The 20423-nt window shown below is 35.9% G+C and overlaps 6 protein-coding genes and 2 pseudogenes across 10 annotated transcripts; 4 read left to right on the forward strand and 4 right to left on the reverse strand.

The window, feature by feature from the left end:
* The first annotated feature begins 496 nt into the window (after positions 1-496).
* Positions 497-1738, forward strand: LOC148179293 (transmembrane protein 42). The gene is made up of 3 exons (XM_088050773.1): positions 497-889; positions 1315-1461; positions 1510-1738. Exons 1-3 carry the CDS (start codon positions 797-799, stop codon positions 1645-1647), a joined length of 378 nt encoding a protein of 125 aa, XP_087906899.1. The 5' UTR covers positions 497-796; the 3' UTR covers positions 1648-1738.
* On the reverse strand, positions 1648-2173 carry LOC148179294 (coleoptericin-like). Its single transcript, XM_088050774.1, has one exon. The coding sequence runs from the start codon at positions 2122-2124 to the stop codon at positions 1750-1752; it is 375 nt and encodes a 124-aa protein (XP_087906900.1). The 5' UTR covers positions 2125-2173; the 3' UTR covers positions 1648-1749.
* A 1379-nt stretch (positions 2174-3552) lies between these two features.
* LOC148179295 (acaloleptin A-like) lies at positions 3553-4834 on the reverse strand (annotated as a pseudogene).
* Positions 4835-6244: 1410 nt separating this feature from the next.
* On the forward strand, positions 6245-6812 carry LOC148179296 (coleoptericin pseudogene; annotated as a pseudogene).
* Positions 6813-7361: 549 nt separating this feature from the next.
* Positions 7362-9462, reverse strand: LOC148179297 (mpv17-like protein). 4 transcript variants are annotated; one of them, XM_088029390.1, is made up of 5 exons: positions 9240-9462; positions 8594-8723; positions 8220-8308; positions 8045-8157; positions 7362-7994 (listed from the first exon to the last, which is right to left on the reverse strand). In XM_088029390.1, the coding sequence occupies exons 2-5, from the start codon at positions 8720-8722 to the stop codon at positions 7786-7788; spliced, it is 540 nt and encodes a 179-aa protein (XP_087885516.1). In that variant the 5' UTR covers position 8723; positions 9240-9462; the 3' UTR covers positions 7362-7785. The 4 variants fall into 4 exon arrangements, with proteins under 4 accessions (XP_087885516.1, XP_087885513.1, XP_087885515.1 ...); XM_088029387.1 differs by lacking the exon at positions 8220-8308 and adding an exon at positions 8387-8475 and having other exon boundaries at positions 9240-9458; XM_088029389.1 differs by lacking the exons at positions 8220-8308; positions 9240-9462 and adding exons at positions 8387-8475; positions 9041-9222.
* Positions 9463-10006: 544 nt separating this feature from the next.
* Dis3 (exosome complex exonuclease RRP44-like protein Dis3) lies at positions 10007-13479 on the forward strand. Its single transcript, XM_088031064.1, has 11 exons — positions 10007-10164; positions 10212-10376; positions 10422-10579; positions 10631-11030; positions 11069-11482; positions 11534-11680; positions 11727-12223; positions 12270-12513; positions 12562-12951; positions 13000-13155; positions 13204-13479. The coding sequence occupies exons 1-11, from the start codon at positions 10111-10113 to the stop codon at positions 13423-13425; spliced, it is 2847 nt and encodes a 948-aa protein (XP_087887190.1). The 5' UTR covers positions 10007-10110; the 3' UTR covers positions 13426-13479.
* On the reverse strand, positions 13412-14686 carry LOC148179299 (methylosome protein WDR77-like). The gene is made up of 5 exons (XM_088031067.1): positions 14466-14686; positions 14268-14422; positions 14025-14227; positions 13852-13976; positions 13412-13801 (listed from the first exon to the last, which is right to left on the reverse strand). The coding sequence occupies exons 1-5, from the start codon at positions 14587-14589 to the stop codon at positions 13440-13442; spliced, it is 969 nt and encodes a 322-aa protein (XP_087887193.1). The 5' UTR covers positions 14590-14686; the 3' UTR covers positions 13412-13439.
* A 94-nt stretch (positions 14687-14780) lies between these two features.
* LOC148179300 (F-box/WD repeat-containing protein 7-like) lies at positions 14781-20414 on the forward strand. 2 transcript variants are annotated; one of them, XM_088031065.1, is made up of 9 exons: positions 14781-15195; positions 15357-15730; positions 15781-15891; positions 17257-17395; positions 17461-18059; positions 18110-18291; positions 18429-18654; positions 18884-19094; positions 19143-20414. In XM_088031065.1, exons 2-9 carry the CDS (start codon positions 15374-15376, stop codon positions 19430-19432), a joined length of 2115 nt encoding a protein of 704 aa, XP_087887191.1. In that variant the 5' UTR covers positions 14781-15195; positions 15357-15373; the 3' UTR covers positions 19433-20414. The 2 variants fall into 2 exon arrangements, with proteins under 2 accessions (XP_087887191.1, XP_087887192.1); XM_088031066.1 differs by having other exon boundaries at positions 17257-17386.
* Positions 20415-20423: the final 9 nt, after the last annotated feature.

A 20423-nucleotide genomic window follows, 5' to 3' on the forward strand; every position in this document is an offset into this window, starting at 1 on the left:
ACTTTATGAGACGAAAGACTCATTTGAATTTTTAAGAGAGGTGGATTCAATGGTCTTGTGAAAATAATAAACTGGACGAGTTGGATCTCTATTCGCTGGAGTTTTCCACAGGATTCGTTATTTATAGATGTTTTATTAATGAGGTGTTTTGTATGTAGGGGAGATTGATACCACATTATTTATGCACTTGTGGATTAGTTCACTCATTTTCCAAGACTTTTAACTTGAAAATTAAAAAACCTGCAAAAACGGAGTTGAAAGTTTCGTTTTTACACGAATGAAAATGAACCGGAAATTGTCTGATTCCATTTTCAGAAATTAGTATCCAGAATATGAAAGCTTTGAATACAATTGTTACCAAGTTTAAGCTTTTAAGTCCATAAGTTCCACTTTATAATCTTTCAGCTTTATAATCAGGTTTTCTCTACCTTCCCCTACTACAACAATTAATGCAACACGTGTCATAATGTTTCCCCACAATTTTATCGACCTAGTCGAGCTATGCAGATCTAAATGTCAAAATGCGAAGACAACTGTCAGTTCTGAAAATGTGTTTCCGATAAGCATTCAATAAATTCTAGAATGAAAATGCTAAAGAAAACACACAAACATTACAATCGACGCATGCTCTTATCAGTTTCCCCGTTTTACCGGTGTTTTCAGTGATTGTCATTGTAAAGTTTAAGTGGCAGTGGTAAAACAAGAAAAATTTACACCAAATACAAATGAAATTGAAAAAATTTGTTAAGTTTTTTGGTACAAATGTGTTAATTATTTAGGTTAAAACAAAGAAAACATGAATGGCAATGTCAGATTTGCACTTCTTGCGGGTTGTTGTGCATCGGCAGCCAGTTTGTTTGGAAAGCTTTCTGGGTTGCCTACATTTGAGGTAAAAAATTGTCTACGAGGCTTTAATTTTTTGATATATTGGACGCATGTTCTAATTGACGTTGTAAAATGACAGACAGGGGCACCAACATAATTTAAATATTAAATACAACTGAGGCATAGCGGAGAAAAAAATGGATCTTTTGCAGAAATTGAGAGATCTTTCCTAAGCCAAAATGTCCTTATAAAAGCAAAAAAATGCAGAAAAGACATTGCAGAGTTGTTACATTATTTTATTTTTTTTTAATTCCCGTATGTAGTAGTGACAATACTCTTTGTTGGAAATCACAAGAAAAAGTCACAATTACAATGAAGAAAAAAATAAACTCCAGATTCAGTTTTGTCCGCAATAAAACGTATATTTAATTTAGAATTTTGTAATGACTTTTGGCGTTTTTTAAAAGTGTGTATTTTGTCTTTCTGTAGGATTTTTTTATCGCCAGAATAATTTTCTTTGGACTGATGATAATCTGCAATGCCGGTGTTTGGACACTTTTTGTCAAAGCTTTACAAAATGTTGAATCCTCTTTAACAGCAACAGTATTAAGCGCTGCTTCCAACTATGTTTTTTCTGTAAGTATAGTTGAATAGTGGTAAATAGCTTTATTTATTTGTTTATAGGCAATCTACGGATTTTTAATTTTCGGTGAAGCTACCACTCTGATTTGGTGGTCTGGAATGTTTCTTATTCTAAGTGGGTTAATTCTGATTGTTAAAAATCAACCTGATGAGACTATAGTTGCAGCAAAACAAAAATAATCTATTTTAAAAGAAGACGTTTATTAACATTTTTAATTAATTTGTTACATTTTTATATGAAAACTACCCTAAATAAATACAAATATCACGAGATCTGTTTATTCACCACCTGAAAGTTCCTCCAACATGCCATGTCGGTTTCGCCTTATTCGGCCCTCTAATAACTTTACCCCATCCAGCATTGAAATCATGATCAGCTCCTTTATGATTAACTTCAATTTGTCCTACAGTGTTACCATTTTCGTCTCTTCCAAGATTTGGGTTTGCTGACCATCCTCCATTCTGTTGTTGGGGTTGAGGGTAACCAGGTGCACCAGGTTGTAGAGACCTTCTGATACGATGCAATTCGTATAGTTCTTGTGGCGAAATTTCGTAAACCAGAGCAGCATCTTCAGGATCATTCTGATATTGTTCGAGTGGAATTGCAGAGACGGCAACAGCGACCACCACAAGAAGGGAAGCACGGATTTTAATCATTTTGGTTTTTGTTGGATGAACGTTGTGATCTTGAGAAAGTTACTATTGAACTGATAAAGAATAACCTGCTGGACGCGGTTTTTATACGTGCTAGTCGGATGAAAATAAAGTACAGTTTAGTGTGGGTCTCGGGGAATTACTGTTTGGGATTTGAAGACTTGGAGGCTGGGGATATACTCTTATCATTGTACTTAATGATTTGTTTGTTTTTTAATTACTGCAAAGTGTGGCTAAATTTAGCTCGACGTTGCTAAAATAAGGCCAATTAAGCATTTTTTTTAAATTACTTTGAAAATAATCAATAATTTTTGAAAAAAAACATTTTATTTTTTTTTTTTTTTTCATTTATATTTACTAAAAAAGATCTATTTATGTTATGCATAACGAACGGATTTCACAAAAAATTGTATGCTTCATAATTTTTTATTAAAAAAAATATCTACAGCTATTTTACATATCGGTTACAATAATTCTAACAATAAGAAGAATTAAATAAAAATATCGAAAGGAGTCTATAAAATTCACCGAGTCTCAATGATTCAAAAATATTAACATTCCAATAATATAGTCTAAAAAACGTCTCAGAATCTATAGAAGATTGAGAATTTTCAGCGAATATGATCGATTTGAAAAATTTTTGGCTTGCAAATTCTCAGTTTTAGTTTTCCCAGATTTGTTATTCAAACTTGGGTTTTAATTTTTCTAGAGTTTTGAAGACAGTTATTCGAAAAAATCAAAAACCAGATATGTAATCTTAAAAATACTTGTTACGAAAGTTTAAAATTCTCAGAAACTGATTGTATGTACAATATGTATGTACCTTTATACATAAAACCCTAAAAATCTAATAAATTTGAAAGAGTTAATCGAAAATAATACAATAAATTATTAATAAATCGAAATATTCAAATACATTTGAAGACAAAAGCCATGAAAAAAATTTGGCGAATCTAAATAACCAAAAGATAGCAAAAATTAGCGAAATATCTACCGAAGATAAACTCAAATACGTATTGTACAGAACACTAATGTCCCGCAGAAAAAGTACGTTATTTACACAATTTTCTCCGAAACTGAACCTACACCCAGTTTCCTCTATTTTTTTATCAACACAATGGCATCATCAAATTTCATAATGTCTGTGTCCTTCTGATTTTACGTAAATTCACACCGAAATTTAAAAAGTGTGATTTAAGACTCACAATTAATAAAATTATAAGATCAGTTCTATCTGCATTTTGCTGTTATATTATCATTATTACATTGTATTATCATTATTATCACAAAGTTGACATTTTTAATTTTTTTGGATAAAGGGAGAGAGAAAATTTATACCTTAAAAATTTTATTTCTTACAACAAATGACAATAAATATTAAAAAAAAACAACATTTAAAAATTAAAGAAATTTGTAACAACTCTTCATTCTTCACCACCTGAAGGTTCCTCCAACATGCCATGTGGGTTTCGCCCTATTCGGTCCTCTGATAACTTTACCCCATCCAGCATTGAGTCATGAACAGCTTCCTTATGATTAACTTCAATTTGTCCTACGGTGTTACCATTTTCGTCCCTTCCAAGATTTAGATTTGCTGACCATTCACCGTTCTGTTGTTGGAGTTGAGGGTAATCAGGTGCACCAGGTTAAAGAGACCTTCTAATACGATGTAATTCGTATAGTTCTTGTGAAGAGACTTCATAAATCAGAACAGGAGAATCAAGATGTTCAATTTCAGGATCTCGTTGAAATTGTTCTAGTGGATGTGCAGAGATGGCAACTGCGAGAAACACAAGCAAAGCGCAGATGGTAAAAATTAGCAAAATGTCTACCTTAGATAAACTCAAATACGTATTGAACAGAGCCAGAACAAAACTCGTCAACACTAATGTACCGCGGAAAAAATACGTTATTTACACAATTTTCTGTAAAACGGGACTTACACTCCGCTTTCTCTGTTTTTTTTTAATACAATGGTATCATCAAATTTCATAATGTGTTCCTCAGATTTTATGTAAATTTACATCGAAATTTAAAAAATATGGTTTAAGACTCATAATAAAATCATAAGATCTATTTGTTTAATTTTTGCATTTTGCTATTTAAGCAAACACAGTGTATTATCACAAAAGTGATCGACATTTAGAAATTTTTTGGATGAATAGGGAGAGAAAATGTTTTGTGTACCTTAAAAATTTTATTTCTTATAATAAATGACAATAAATATTAAAAAAACAACATATAAAAATTAAAGAGATTCGTAACGACTCTTCATTCTTTACCACCGGAAGGTTCCTCCAACATGCCACGTGGGTTTCGCTCTATTCGGTCCTCTGATAACTTTACCCCATCCAGCATTGAAGTCATGATCAGCTCCCTTATGATTAACTTCAATTTGTCCTACGGTGTTACCATTTTCGTCTCTTCCAAGATTTGGGTTTGCTGACCATCCTCCGTTTTGTTGTTGGGATTGAGGGTAACCAGGTGCACCGGGTTGAAGGGACCTTCTGATACGTTGAAATTCGTATAGTTCTTGCGGAGAGACTTCGTAAATCAGAGCAGGAGAATCAAGATGTTCAATTTCAGGATCTCGCTGATATTGTTCTAGTGGATGTGCAGAGACGGTAACTGCGAGAAACACAAGCAAAGCGCAGATTTTAATCATTTTGCTTTTTTGGTGCGAACGTTGTAATGTTGAGAAAGTTACAAATGAACTGATAACGGATAACGTGCTGGAAGCGGTTTTATATGCGCTCATTGAGTGAAAGAAGAAAAGTACAGTTGAGTCTGGGTTTCAGGGATTTACTGTTTGGGATTTGAAGACTAAAATTAGAGGTTGAAGATGATATTCTCTTATCTCTTATCATTGTAAGTTATTGTTTATGTTTACATGCAAATAATGCTAATTTGTCTAAAAATAACACGATATTACTAAAACAACTCCGAAAAAATACTTTATTAATTTTTCTAATTTTCTAAATTGTCATTTTGCGAGAATATTTGTTTTATAGTTTCAGAAATTTTTAGCTTGAGAAACTGAAAAGTCGGGTATCTTGAAAAGCTGAAAAATTTAGAAGCTAAAATTTGAAAATAAAATCTAAAAGAACTCTGTGGAGGTTTAAAGCACCTAAAGAAACTAATTACTAAAGACTCTAGAGCATTCAATTAATTAAAAAGAAGGATACGAGGAATCAAAAATTTTACGAATTCTAAGAATTTGAAAACTCAAAAAATGGCAAAACAATGCCGGAATATTAAGTAGATATGTACTTATTTGAAAATTTTGTAGGATTACAATACTAATACATCCCATGCAGAACTCGCAAAGAACCCGTTATCCAAGATTGTCTTGTGTTATGATGGTAAATTTGCGATAAAAAAAAATCTAATTTTATTTGTTTTAATGAGAAGAAACGTTTGTTGCTAGTGAAATATGAATTATTCTAATTTAAAATCTAATTATTCCCTCCCAGAATACAAATCAGAGTTAGCGGGTCCTTCGCGAGTTTTGGGACACCTCTGTAATGGATTTAAACTATTCATTAAAAAATCTAAACAATCTGATTTGAGGGTGAAGTACAGAAATTACACATAAGGATCTCAAAAATTCGAGACAATTAGATAAATTTTCAAAGAATTTGAAAACCTATATTTGAGGAATCGATCAGTCCAAATAATTTTAAGAGTCTAGATAATTTATTTAGGAAATTTGAGTATTATAGTGACTTATATGTACAATAATTAAGATGTGAAAAAGACAGATTGTGGAATTGTGACTATTTTATATTTTAGAAATTTCCCGTTTTACATTCAGATAAAATTACTTTTACGTTGAAATTCTTCGACATAAGAATAATTACAAAGAAGCAGTTTCGTAGGCAGTAGACGTATTCACAATTAGCTACAAGAATTTCGGCTCACGTCTAACCTTGACGTCTGGTATTTCCATATTAGCATTTTACTACAGGTGCTCAGGAGTAAGGTGCTTCCCAGCTTCATTCATCTTGCAAAAAATTACAGTTTTTTATTCATTCGCATTACTGCAGCGATACCAAGTTTATTTGCTTATCTTTAGTAAACAAACCCGATTATCGTACTTTCCATTTTTTATTGAAGTATAGTAAAAACCATGCTAATGCTGAAATAATCTCCGCGGGGTCATTGAGATTTCTTCGAAACAGAGCAACAAACTTTGTGATTCCCTTTTCACCACAAGACTTTTTGATATAAATTGGCAACACATTTTCCATAGAGCATCAGAAGAACTTTAACAATTAAGCAGTTCAATCAAGTAAGATGTTTGGAAAAGCCGTTATTCTTCTTTTTGCTCTTGCCGCGGTTTCTGCAATTCCATTCGAGTATCTGTATGACCCTGAAGCAATCGATGTGTACCAGTTTACCCCTGAAAAAGATTACGAACTACATCGTATCAGAAGGTCTCTTCAACCTGGTGCACCTGGGTACCCTCAACCCCAACAACAGAACGGTGGATGGTCAGCAAACCCTAATCTTGGAAGAGATGAAAATGGTAACACCATAGGACAAATTGAAGTTAATCATAAGGGAGCTGATCATGACTTCAATGCTGGATGGGGTAAAGTTATCAGAGGACCTAATAGGGCGAAGCCCACATGGCATGTTGGAGGAACTTTCAGATGGTGAAGAACGAAGAACTTCTTTGATATTTAAAATGTTGGGGTTTAGTTATTTATTGTAATTTAGTTAAAAATAAAATATTTTAAGGTTTACAGATATTAAATTTCTCTGTTTCCTTTCGTCCTTATTTCCAGCATATTTATAAATGTCAACTTTGTAATAAAACCGTATTTAACTTTAACAATAAAAAGCATAGTTTTAGATGGTTATGTAGTCTGACTCAGGAATAACAATCCGGTCCAGAAACACTAATAACTTTATGCAACTAAAACCTAAATTAGGTACTTCGCGGATTAAATTTAGTTGCAACGAGTGCAAAAGCGTGTTCTACTAATTAATTCATCTAATTTTCATCTTTTGATCCTAACCCTTTCCAAGACTTGAAAATAAAAAGGGAATGTGTAATCAAAAGAGCGGTGAAAACAGAAAGTCAAAAGAACTGGAAAACCCAAGATAAAAGTAATAAATTTGTAATTTCAAACATTCATTTTAAATGACCTTTTTATGTATACAACCAAGAATACAAGTAACTCCATGGAATTTACCTTTCCCAATTTCGTCCTTTCTACGAATAAAAGACAAGCCGAGTTTAATAAAATTTTATTTTATTAATTATTAAAATAAATACACAAATAAGCTTTGAAATTATGTAAATGGGGACACTGAACAAATTGAGAGGACCCCAACACGAATAAATTGATGTGCTTAACCTACTAAATTGACATAATTACAAATAACAAAGTTCCACCTTTGGAAGCACATAATTATAAGGAATATTCTTGATATGTATGGTTGAAAATATCACATATTATTCGAATTTATTTCAAAAAGATAGTGCCAAGAGAATGAAAATGACATTTACTTACAATTAAGTTTTATTGTCCTTTTGTGTCACTTATGAAAAAATGACCACAACTCCACATTTTAGTGGACTTTTGAAGAAAACTCCACCGAAATGTAGGAGGCCATTGTAATAATAACTTATCTAAAGTCGCGTTTTCGTTTTCATTAGTATTCTTTTCTCTTAAGCCAACATAAAATGTTCACCCAAGCAAATGAACACGTCCCCACGTAAATCACCCGAAGAGATGGAGGAATTAAAAGGAAATTTGCAGTCTGGGCTGGCACCCAAAACATGCAACTAGTCTTAAATGTGGGGATGATTTTCTCCCGGCATTCTTCCAGGATATCCTTTTTCTTTTCCATTATACTCATTGCTACAAGAAAAAGAATAAAAACTGGAAGCATTGATTGCTTATTTACTGACCGATGTAAAAAATAATGAGAACTTGTGGAGTCATTAAAAATTGGTCAAGGAGTAGCTTTTGGACTATAATTTTGTACGAAGTTCCCACGAATTTCTTATCCAACCATCGGTACCTGTAAAAACATGGTGATTTTAGGGATTGAATGAAATATATTAATTTTGGTTTACAACGTACCAGTAGGTATATACTGGTGCGAACACAACAATACCAAGAATTCCAAAATAAGATATCATGTGACGGTCATATTTCAATGGTTCTTTACTCTGAAAATGGTAGAAGTGAGATAAACCAAAATTAATACAATAAAAAGTATAATATGTAAAAAATAAAAAAAAAACTACCAAAGGGTGAAGATTGGTCCTGGAATTGTAACTCCGTATATTATGTATCTACCGATTACGTCAGTGTCATAAGGAAGTGGTGTTTTGGCCTGGTAAAACAAAGATAATGATAAAAATGCAACAAAAGATGTAAGGGCGACACACTAAATTTTTTTACTGTTCAACAAGTAGTGTATCGATTCTGAATTTCTTTGTGTTTCAGCTTACCAAAACCTTCTTCGTGAACGTCTGTTGCGCAAATTCCGCTCCTACAAAAAGTGTCCCATACACCAAAGAGTTTGTGATAATCGGATGATTGTTTAACGCATATTTGGCAAACTTCAAGATTTTGGACATGCTGAAAAAACGCCCATTAACATTCCAGACAATATCTAAATTTAATACCTCTCGTGTTAATAAAACACATCCTTTCTACATTTTGCAGGTTTCATTTTAATAATAATCTACTTCTATTAAAGGGATTAACGAAAACAATTAGACGGCATTTAGAGAAAAGTTTCGCAACGCGAGTGTTTTTGCGCAAGAACGCTTGTATTGATTCTAATTTTCTCTGTTGTAAACGGGACGGGAACTCTAATTGCTTGTTAAAAAGTTATTTCTAATGTAAAAGAAAGCTTAACTGGACAATTAGTTTGAAATTAATTAAAAACTTACTTGGAAATTTTGCACGTCTTAATTGTTGATTTATGAAGACGGTGTCGAAAAGTTGGTATTATGTAAAAATGAGTAGCAAATAAAGTTATCTAATCATGGAATAATTTACGCTAGGTGAAGAAGCATTGTCTAATTTAAGTAAAGTAGAGGATTTATGAAAATGATAAGTTTTTATTGTGGAACAAAAAGTAAGACTTACTTGGTCGATTGTTAGGCACTTTGAGCACTGTTTAATAGATTCAATTGAAGCTATTTAAATAAATTAGTCGTATAACGTAACTATTTAACAAGTTGAACAAGAAACAGTAGGAGTAATATAGAATAATAAGCTATTTAAATAAATATCAAGGTAGAAGAATTTCTTTTTCTTTCTAGTTTCTTTCCACCAACATAACCATATGGATAAACTGTCAACTCATTAACATCGCAGAAGCGTTTTTATTACTCAGGAAATTTACTTTCATCCTTTTAATGTTTGAAACCTTGAATACTGAGTTTCTATTTATAGTAACCCGTTTTTGGAGTTTAGATAAAAAGTTTTGACGCATCTAAATACATATTGTTTTAAAATTACAAAATCAAGTCTTGAAGTTTTTTTTGTGTCATTTACATACAAGTTAGCTATTAACATACCTTATGGCAAGAATCTTAAGCTATCTAAAAGACGGTAATAAAGCCATTACATTCAAGATTTAAGCAGATTTTTATCAATTTAGTCGAAATTTTAAATTTTACTGAAACTTAATTTAAAATAAATATCAAACTGACGAATCGGTCATGGAAAAGTGAGTATAAACGTATGATTAATTTAGTTGATAAATCAATAATTGTATTTGGTTATGTTATAATAGCATTTACAGACAAAATTGGGTTAAAGTTCTAAAATTTTCCGAAAATCAAAAACTTTAAATTGACGCGCCCATCAGTTATGTCCAATCATCATCGACCAATCCGTTATCCAATCGGAATCACGATTGTTGATAGAAACCTAACCAATAATTTAAGCAAAATATAACCTAAAAAAAGCGGCATGTTTTCAAACACCGTTGATTAATTTCCACAATTTAAACATGTTCACCACTAAGGCTTTTATTAAGAAAAACAAAATCGGGAATTACATTAAGGTAATGCCACAATTTGAGCCCCAGAGTAAATATTCATGTCTTCGCAGCATGTACGAGAGCACTACATACGCGATGACATCTCCTGTGGTCTCCAAGAGTGCGAAAATTGTCTTCCGGTTGAGTCTTTCTTGTCTCCAGATCATGTGAATGATTGTGCGCTTTTTGAATATAATCATTATCTTATTATTGATACCAATGTTGTGTTGGACCAAGTGAGCTTCACGTTTGTTTATACTTTCTCTTATATTAATTTTTAGATGGATATTCTCGAGGAATCGATCCTTGGGAATGTAATAATTCTGCACACAGTTCTAAAAGAGGTGAAACATAGGAGCCTCCCAGTGTACAAACGTTTATGTAGTGTAATAGACAATCCCAGCCAACATTTTTACGTCTTCATAAACGACCATCATCAGTAAAATACCACTGAAATTTTCGATTTTTTTTAATATTTTTTTTTGTGTAGGTCAACTTTTCTGACTCAAAAGGAAGGCGAACTCGTCAACGATTACAACGACCGATGTATCAGAGCTGCTTGTCGATGGTACATTGAACACGCTCCCAATCAAACATTTATTTTTTTAACAGACGATTCTAACAACCGTTCCAAGGCTTTGCAAGAGAAAATTCAGGCGATCAGCGTCTCTGACTATATTAGTAATTTGAGCAATGCCAGTCTCACTGATAAACTATGCCGAAAAGACTACCACGCTAAAGAGTCCGCGAAGGACGTTTTCCCTAATCACTTAACCAGTGTCGAGCTTTTGACTGGCGTCCGAGAAGGCCGCTTACTTCAAGGAACCTTCAGAGCATCTCGGGATAATTTCTTGGAAGGCTTCGTCAACGTCGATTCTTACGAGGATTCGGTAAAACTGCCAATAGCATTATTCTTTAATTCTTTTAGATCATTGTTCAAGGTCGTGCAGGACTCAATCGCTCTGTGGACGGCGACACAGTAGCCGTTGAGTTGCTCAAAGAAGAGGATTGGGTTTGTCCTAGTGAAATTGTCTTGGAAGACGAGGGAGTTGAAGATGAAAACGTTGATGATGTTATTTCTAAAGAGAACGAGTTGAAGAAGGCCACCAAGAAGAAAAGTGGAGCGAAACCCACTGGACGAGTTGTTGGGATTATTAGGAGGAAGTGGCGGCAATACTGCGGGATTCTACAAGGGGGCCGCGATGGAGTCTATCAGCTCTTTGTTCCCGCTGATAAAAGCATACCGAAAATAAAAATTGAGACTAGACAGGCGGAGTTTTTAAGGACGCAGAAGTTGATTGTTACTATTGACTCTTGGCCCAAGCACTCGCGCTATCCACATGTAAGAATTAGGAGAATTAAAAATTGTAAAAAGAGTAATTTTTGTTTTTAGGGTCATTTCGTACGCGCATTGGGCAAAATTGGCGACCAATCCACCGAGAACGAAGTCATCCTTCTTGAACACGACGTCCCGCACAGTCAGTTTTCTCAAGAAGTCCTGAATTGTCTCCCGAAGATGCCTTGGATTATAACAGACGAAGTAAAGTCCCACTCATTATTCCCTTTTATTTATGCCAGTTTCTCAGGACGTTAAAAAACGCGTCGATTTGCGCCACCTCGACATCTGCTCAGTGGATCCCCCAGGCTGTACCGACATCGATGACGCCCTCCATTGTCGTCCCATCGGTACCAACAAGCTGGAAGTTGGTGTTCACATAGCGGACGTGTCTCATTTTATCCGACCAGGGACGCCTCTGGATCGCGAGGCTGCTTCTAGAGCGACCACCGTTTATTTAGTTAACAATAGAATTGACATGGTTCCTGAACTTCTTAGTTCCAATCTTTGTTCTTTGCGTGGGGGGGAAGAACGATTTGCTTTTTCGTGTATCTGGGAGATGGACCACAATGCAAATATTTTAAATGTTCGTTTTCATAAGAGTATAATTAAATCGAGAAAAGCGATGACTTATGAAGAGGCTCAATTGATTATTGATGACAAAAGTAAACAAGATTCCATAGCGGAGTCGTTAAGGAATCTTAATAAATTAGCGAAGATCATGAAGGAGCGACGATTGGCTAATGGGTGAGTCTTAGGATTACTCTACGAATTGCTCACGTGTTTTGTACAGAGCTCTAGTTCTTGCATCACCTGAGGTGAAGATCCAGATGGATTCTGAAACAATGGAGCCTTTAGACGTGGAAGTGAAGAAGATGTTTGAGACCAACTCAATGATCGAAGAATTCATGTTACAAGCAAACATTAGCGTCGCTGAAAAGATACTTGAAGAGTTCCCTGATTGTGCGATGCTCAGGAGACACCCGATTCCTCCAACCACCAACTTTGATCCCGTAGTAAAAGCAGGAAGACATCTTGTAAGTGTAAAAGAGTCGTTATTCTCCCATTGATCCCGTTTTCTGCAGGGCTTTGAAATTAAAGTAGACTCAGGGAAAAACCTCGCGAAATCTTTAGACGAAGCTTCGAAATCCGATAATCCTTATTTGAACACGATGTTCAGAATTCTAGCAACTCGCTGCATGTTGCAAGCTGTTTATTTCGCCAGTGGTACTCATCAAAAGGAAGACTACTTCCATTATGGGTTGGCTGTACCATTATACACCCATTTTACGTCTCCGATTCGCCGATACGCCGATATTATAGTGCACCGATTGTTGGCTGTCGTTTGTGGTTCTGACGCCACATATCCTGACTTGTTGGATAAGAAGAAAACGAGCGATTTGTGCCAAAACTTGAACTATAGAAACAGAATGGCGCAATACGCAGGACGCGCTTCCATCGCTTTCAATACACACGTAACATTACCATTTTGTTTTTTCTATAGTTTTTATGGTCGATTTTAGTTGTTCTTCAAAGGGAAGTTGCAAGACGAGGAAGGTTACATTCTGTACGTGCGGAAAAACGCTTTACAAGTTTTGATACCACGTTACGGTCTCGAATGCACGTTATTTTTGGCGCGCAAAGGCGAGATTTCAAATATCTTTGAGTACAATGAAGAGGTGAGTAGAAGGGACAGCAGACTAAACATCTAAACTGTTGAATTTTAGAACCAGACTCAAAAAGCTGGCGATATTGTTCTGCACGCTTTTGACCCGGTCATAGTTCGCCTAACCCTCGATTCTAACAACATCCAACATGAGAAATTCGTTCTTCAGCTAGTGAAGCCCCACGTTGAAAATTTCAGCGTTCCTTCTCTGGATGAAGACAACGAGAACAAACGCAAGTCGCCGGATCTTGACAAAAAGAAGCGAAAGAAAAGAAAGAAATAGTTTTATTGTATTGTTTATAATAAATGCTTAACGATTTGTTTGTCAAAGCCACAAGAGTATAAACTTTCATTGTACCAAGCCAATCCCCGTACGATTCCACAGTGCTTATCGTTACAGTAGGCATTGTTTAAGATCTCATCTTCACATTTAAAGACTAAGACTTTATTCCAGTCGCCGCAAACAGCGAGTCTGTTGGAATCATCAAAAGTTATCCGATAAATATTACAGTTGCAGCTCGCGACTGAAATGAATTCCTTTGGTTCACGTCTATCCAGTAAATAAATGTCGCCCCCTTCAGTCCCCACGACGACATAATTCGTGTTGTGTTGATTGCAAGCGACGCTGGTAAGAGAGCAAAACTCATTGCTGTATAAAACTACAAAAAAAAACTTTAAGTATTAGGAGTTTACTGCGTCATGTTAGTACCTGAAGCGGGATTGGGGCTGCGGTCGTCCCAAATGCAACATCGTCGATCCATTGATGCCGAAACGAAGACATTTGACTCTGACTTTATGGTATCCACATAATTTATCAGTTCTGTGTGATAGTCCCTGAAATTTAATGTTACTTTACTAGTGAAAAAGTAGATTTAGTTTTACTGGAAATGGTGGAGCGGTTTTCGCACTGCGCTGTTTACATCCCAGACAGTCACGGAATTCTTGGAACAGGTTAAGATTCTGGGGCTGTTTTTCCACACCGCAATTTTTGGGATTCGATCGATTTCCCTGAAATATACGCTAGATTCTATTGTGGTAGAAATCGAAAACACGTTCAAAAGTCCGGTGTCTTCGGCTAAAACAAACTGAGCGAGGAAATAAGAAAGTGCAAATCTGGGTACATACAGTGCTGTTATTTAAGAATTTTCCATCTGAAACCGTAGATCCTATTATGCTCCTGTTGAACTTTAAGAGTTGTAAGTCTTCTTCGTTGCTGAAGAATAGCAAGGTGCCTTCCCATAATGTCCCGTTTAAGTTGGAGGAGCCGAGAATTGATTCGCCTGGAACGAGTTTTACGGTGAAGTTTCAACGAGTTTCATTTACCTTTGTCGTTGAAATCGAGAAATAGGAGGTGGTCGTAAATGACTGGTTTTTGAGAGAGCTCCACTTTGCGCTCAAGGGCCTTATTAGGGGGGTAAACTACAGTGTTACGTTCTAATTCCAACATCTTGGATTTGAATTTCAGTTGTTTGAGGTTAAGTTCTGGTGAGTAAAACGTCAAATCAGTAACGAATCACATGTGCACGATGAAATTCCCCTAAATTCTCATCATTGTAACTAACGTCACAAAAGTATCGTTCAAAACCTCGTTGTACAATGAAACTGAGTTGCGAAAAAATACGCAAAGGATTTTTCTGTGTTTGGTGAGTAATTTAGTGGTGTTTTGTAGTGAAGACTATTTTAGTAATGTATTTTTTGGTGTTGGAAGTTATTTGGGGATTGGGTGCGGCGCTTTAGCCACGCGATTTTGCTGATATTTCTTATTCTTCATTTACTAAGTTCGTCCAGAAATTTGTAATGGTGCCAATAAATTAGGAAAATGGGCGTCAGTGTAGTGTTGTGAAAAGGTTTTTTTCTCGTCGAAATGCGAAAGTAGTGAAAAAGGCTCGGTTTTCAAGTGCCTCAAAGTGATAGGAAGTAGCCAGCAGCTATCATCCTTGATGCTTCGTTTTTGGGAGTATTTATCCACTTTTCTTCGTTCTTCTTTAACTGCATGGTGGAAGTAGTCACGATTCGCCTCTTCCGAAGAATGCCCCAAAAATCTCATTAGTAGGTACGTCCTAACCCGTCATTGCTTCCAATTATTTAGCAATTAAACAGACCATGTCTCTGAGACTTTCATTCACGTTTCTGCTGATGTAAATATCATGTTTGATAACATTATCATAATTTCATAATAAAACGCGAAATTCCATCATTGTTTTTGTTTTCTAGACTGTAGATAACTTAGAATGGCAGAATCATGTCCGTCAGGAAACAGAAATAATTTAAACTCATTATCAAGTATTAGTCGAGATTCCGAACTTCCAAAACAAGACTGCACAAGTCCTAGCCCCACTGAAACTGTCTGCTTAGAGTCATTGTGTATTGAAAATGCTCCTGGAACATCCCAGAATCACTTGGCTCCACTAAGCGAAAAATTAGATGAAATCTTCAGGATTAACCAATCTGAGGAAAAAACTGAAAAAACGAATTTTTTGAATGAGTTAGGCTTGGAAGAATGTGATGAAGATAGCTGCGAGAAGGAAGAAAACTGGGAAGACTGCACTGAAGGAGATTTATCTGAAGAAAACCAAGACTTGGATGAGGTAATTATTTTCGCAGCTGCTTCATGCTTTATTTATAATGATTTTGATAGGACGACGACAGCAGCGAGGTCGTTTCTGGATCACCGCCGGATCCTCATCAAACCACACCAAAAAGTTCGTTTCTGAAGAGGTGTGGGGCTTTCTCAACTGATCTATCCGGGGTGAGTTTGAAAATCTTTTTTTTTATTGGGGACAGGAGTGGATTACACAGTTATAAAGTATAAGTTCTAAATAGTTGATAATTATCCACATAAATACGTTGTATAATTACATAGAATATCTTCTGACAGAGAGGTGGTATAAATTAACGACAAATTAGAATTTAATTACCATTTAAAAATAGAATTTCATGAAAGAAAGCAATTAGAAAAACAGCAACGTAAGCATCTTTGAACTTGAATAGACGCAAATAAAAACAAGCAATTAAAAATATTGACGAATGACCTAAAATAAACAAATAAAATGCCTATCAAGCATAATCTCAGTGTGACCTGAGGTGAAGTTATTGAATTTTATTTATTTTTTCATAATCGTTTTTAAACCAATAATAAAAGCTAATAAATATTAAAATCTTCTTGCATTTTTTCGCCCACTTTTATTCAGCTTTTTGTTTACTCAGCTTGTGTAACTTTCCTACATTTTGAAGTCTTGAGACCTTTGTAAAATATTGAAACTTCTCTTAAATCGATTAAAGTCCATCAATAATTCCTTCTCATTACTTAATCATAGGTTCGGTTCATTCAAGCCGACATCCGATATTTCCTTTTAATATTGTGAGTGAAATCTTCTTTTACTTATCGCGACATAAAATGTGTGGTCGTCAAAGTTTCTTAATTTATTGTGATCTGTGTTGTAATAAATAATAAATTTCAATGAGAAATTGACCTCTAGCCAATATCCACGTAAACAGAGGTAAAAATAACTTGGGTGTGAAAAAACGAAGTTTTATGACAGGTTCGTAAAACATAAGTTTGAAAAAATAAACAAGCGAATTGAATTATAAAATTTAAGGAAATTTGCACGAATGTTGAAAAACAACATTGTTGCATTGCTTATAAAATGATAAATTAGTCGTCGTAGCACTTTTTTTTTGTCATAACGTGGCGCCTTTCGGGGACGTTCAACAATAATAAACCATCACTGTACGATAACGAAAGACAAATTCAACAAACAGTCCTACCATAATTATTGCAGTACACGTCGAAAAAACTCTTCTTTTTTTAATTTATACCTTCACAGTTTACGATAACAATAATTAGGAATGTCAAGAAGCGCTACACAGTGAAAAAACACTTTGATAATACCACAAAAAAGTACATAAAGAAAGTGTATGTTCGTGTTGTGACAACTCATAAAAATGCGTACCCATTTTTCTTTGATACAAGGATGAAACTTGTGAGTTTGAGTTAATAACACCGACGTGTTGATTAACGCATGATAGCTGACTAATCTTCTCTCTGACTTTTTAACGTTTTTTCGTCGCGAATCTTTGTTTCGTTGGTGTTTTACGGGGATTTTTGTTGCAGAGAAAACGGAAGTCGGCGGATGTGCAGAATGGGTTTCCGTGCAAGAAGTCGCTACCAGAGAAGAAATCTGACGCCGCTTCTATGCCTGCCGAGCCTTCTGCGCGAGTACCGGGGGGGGCCGAATCCACCGGTAATAAAAGTAGCGTATTTTTTGTTGCCCTTGCACTTTTGTTGGGTTCTGTTTTTGACGGGCATGTTTTGTAGGTACTGTTCCAAACGACAAGAAATCCCGCCTCGTAATTCCCACCAAAGACAATCCACCACCGGAGATGTCCGACTGGCTCACTCAATTCCAAAAATGGTCAAATGCCGAACGTATCCTCGCCATCAACGAACTGATCGCTCGCTGCGAGCCAACACAAGTGCGTCACATGATGCAAGTTATAGAACCCCAATTCCAACGCGATTTTATTTCTTTACTACCACGCGAACTGGCTCTCAACGTTCTGTCGTTTCTTGAACCGAAAGATTTGTTACGAGCGGCTCAAACATGTCGTAGTTGGCGATTTTTGGCCGACGATAATTTATTATGGAAGGAAAAGTGCCGACAAGCTGGTATCGATGATATACCTAAACGAAGGTGTTCGCCAAGATCTCCTGGTACGCAGATGTCGCCATGGAAAGCGGCTTACATGCGCCAGCACGCAATAGAAATGAATTGGAGGAGTAAGCCGATTAGGCCGCCGAAAATGCTGAAAGGACACGATGATCATGTGATTACTTGTTTGCAGTTTTGCGGTAATCGGATTGTGAGCGGATCTGATGATAATACTCTGAAGGTGTGGTCGGCCATCACGGGAAAGGTGAAAATTAAGCAAAATCGCCGATTTTTAATTAACCGGGTTATTTACAGTGTTTGCGAACTTTGGTTGGCCATACTGGCGGTGTCTGGTCGTCGCAGATGTCGGGGGCTACTATCATAAGTGGCAGTACTGACAGAACTCTGAAGGTATGGGACGCAGAAACGGGGGATTGCATTCACACGCTGAACGGGCACACTTCCACAGTGCGGTGTATGCATCTACATGGAAACAAGTGAGCTGAAATATTACATTAATGCACATTTCCGCCCCTAATCCGTTTCGAGCTCCATGAAACGGATTAGGATCAAGGATACGCTTTGTTTGTACCCCCCGGAAAGCTACTGTATTGTACAATAATACTTTCTTTAGAGTGGTGAGTGGATCCCGTGACGCAACTTTGCGGGTCTGGGATATCGAAACTGGAGCATGTCTTCATGTCCTCGTTGGACATTTGGCTGCAGTACGATGTGTTCAATACGATGGTAGACTTGTGGTTTCTGGAGCTTACGACTACATGGTAAAAGTTTGGAATCCGGAGAGAGAAGAGTGTTTGCATACATTGCAAGGGCACACAAATCGTGTGTACTCGTTGCAGGTGAGAGATTCAACATTTCAAATAAAAAAAAACGAGTCCCATGATTACGTAGTAAAAGGTTTGAGGTTTTTGTCGAGTTCCGTATTAAGTTACGTCGAGCTCCTGTAACCAGATGATACCAACCTTGGATGAGGGCTCTCGTCACATTCCTCGCTAAACCAGATTGTTTACATAATTTGCGACGAAAATTTATTTGTACAAGAAAGCTAATGTTGACATTGAATTCCAGTTCGACGGTGTTTACGTAGTCAGCGGCTCCTTAGATACAAGCATCAGAGTATGGGAGGTAGAAACGGGAGCCTGCAAACATACGCTTATGGGTCACCAGTCCCTGACGTCCGGCATGGAATTGCGAAATAATATTTTAGTGTCCGGCAACGCTGATTCCACCGTCAAAGTTTGGGACATAGTGACTGGACAGTGCCTACAAACCCTTTCAGGTATGTAACAAATAACGAAAAGTCGTATTTATAAAATGAAAATCACAGGACCATACAAACATCAGTCAGCCGTTACTTGCCTCCAATTTAACAATCGTTTTGTGATAACTTCCTCGGATGATGGAACTGTTAAATTATGGGACGTACGAACCGGCGAGTTCATAAGAAATCTGGTGGCGTTGGAAAGTGGCGGTTCCGGTGGTGTTGTTTGGCGAATTCGAGCCAACGACACGAAATTAGTGTGTGCGGTCGGCAGTCGCAACGGCACAGAAGAAACTAAACTACTAGTGTTGGACTTTGACGTGGATTCTAACTCCAGTACCATCATTTCTAGGTAATTACAGACTTCAAAAAATTGTATGAGTGCGCGTGGTTTTGTAGAACAACTTTTAAACAAGGAAGCAAAGCATACTACTGATGTTGCTGAGTCAGAAATTTTCACTTTTTTACTTTGAGATTCTGAGTGTCTAAGCGACATTTTTACCATTCTTAGTTTTAAGTTACCTGTTCAATTAATTTCAGTTTTGCGTAATTCTGTGATATTACGTTTTAGGGTAACATCAACAGTATGTGAATTTTAGAGTCTTCAGCTGAAACTTTTTAAAAATCTGGTGCTGTTACTTTCTGTAGTTCTTTTCGCGTCAAGTACAAAATGTGTATTGGTGAGATGCAGGGGCATCGTAGCAATATTTTCCACGATTGTTGTTTGTTTTTGTAAAATTCCTATGGAACAGTCTGTGTTACTATGTTTCTGTTCCTATTTTAATTTTTAAGATGACGTTTGCACCAGAGAGACTGATTGTAAGTTTTAATTTAATGGCATTTTAAGTAAAACAACCACATTAGTTTTGTTTCTTATTAGATTTGTAGTCGATCACGTGTTTGGCTATTGTATCACGTGATTTACTACGAATTGTGAATGTTTTAGTGAGAAACTATGTGGTCATGCTCAAGATTCTTGTCATAGCTCAACATGATTGTAAATAGTCAGACATAATCTGTTTCTTCATACATCACTAGTTTAAATAATTCAGTAATTTTTCTCAGTTAAGTATTTTTATTAGCTTTGTCAAAATGTTTACGAGCATAGTTTAGGCGGCAACGGAAAATTACGATTCCACGTTTTGTAATTAGTTCGAAATTCAAACGTACGACTGTTAAGTTGCCAAATTCCGCGGATCCTTTTTGGTTTTATTAAATTAACTCCAAATTCTCATTGGTAAATTTTAATGTAATCATTTTGAAGTCTGGTGTTGTTAATGTTATAATTTCCTTACCTGTATTTGTTGTATTTATTTTATAAAACCATTACTCCCAAAAGCAGTTTAA

Source organism: Gnatocerus cornutus, chromosome 2 (genome assembly GCF_029298725.1).
Source record: "Gnatocerus cornutus isolate USDA-ARS CGAHR chromosome 2, icGnaCorn1.1, whole genome shotgun sequence".
NCBI classification, from domain to species: Eukaryota; Metazoa; Arthropoda; class Insecta; order Coleoptera; family Tenebrionidae; genus Gnatocerus; species Gnatocerus cornutus.

Coding starts and splice junctions, on each gene's coding strand:
- LOC148179293 (XM_088050773.1), top strand. CDS start 797: ATGAATGGCAATGTCAGATTTGCACTTCTTGCGGGTTGTTGTGCATCG. Junction 890..1,314: donor CTGGGTTGCCTACATTTGAG/GTAAAAAATTGT, acceptor GTCTTTCTGTAG/GATTTTTTTATCGCCAGAAT. Junction 1,462..1,509: donor CTTCCAACTATGTTTTTTCT/GTAAGTATAGTT, acceptor ATTTGTTTATAG/GCAATCTACGGATTTTTAAT.
- Dis3 (XM_088031064.1), top strand. CDS start 10,111: ATGTTCACCACTAAGGCTTTTATTAAGAAAAACAAAATCGGGAATTAC. Junction 11,483..11,533: donor AGCACTCGCGCTATCCACAT/GTAAGAATTAGG, acceptor TTTTGTTTTTAG/GGTCATTTCGTACGCGCATT. Junction 13,156..13,203: donor TCTTTGAGTACAATGAAGAG/GTGAGTAGAAGG, acceptor GTTGAATTTTAG/AACCAGACTCAAAAAGCTGG.
- LOC148179299 (XM_088031067.1), bottom strand. CDS start 14,589: ATGTTGGAATTAGAACGTAACACTGTAGTTTACCCCCCTAATAAGGCC. Junction 14,228..14,267: donor AATTCTTAAATAACAGCACT/GTATGTACCCAG, acceptor TTCCTCGCTCAG/TTTGTTTTAGCCGAAGACAC. Junction 13,977..14,024: donor AAACCGCTCCACCATTTCCA/GTAAAACTAAAT, acceptor ATTAAATTTCAG/GGACTATCACACAGAACTGA.
- LOC148179294 (XM_088050774.1), bottom strand. CDS start 2,124: ATGATTAAAATCCGTGCTTCCCTTCTTGTGGTGGTCGCTGTTGCCGTC.
- LOC148179300 (XM_088031065.1), top strand. CDS start 15,374: ATGGCAGAATCATGTCCGTCAGGAAACAGAAATAATTTAAACTCATTA. Junction 18,060..18,109: donor GGTCGGCCATCACGGGAAAG/GTGAAAATTAAG, acceptor GGTTATTTACAG/TGTTTGCGAACTTTGGTTGG. Junction 19,095..19,142: donor GTGCCTACAAACCCTTTCAG/GTATGTAACAAA, acceptor TGAAAATCACAG/GACCATACAAACATCAGTCA.
- LOC148179297 (XM_088029390.1), bottom strand. CDS start 8,722: ATGTCCAAAATCTTGAAGTTTGCCAAATATGCGTTAAACAATCATCCG. Junction 8,158..8,219: donor GCACCAGTATATACCTACTG/GTACGTTGTAAA, acceptor ATGTTTTTACAG/GTACCGATGGTTGGATAAGA. Junction 7,995..8,044: donor TCTCATTATTTTTTACATCG/GTCAGTAAATAA, acceptor TTTTTCTTGTAG/CAATGAGTATAATGGAAAAG.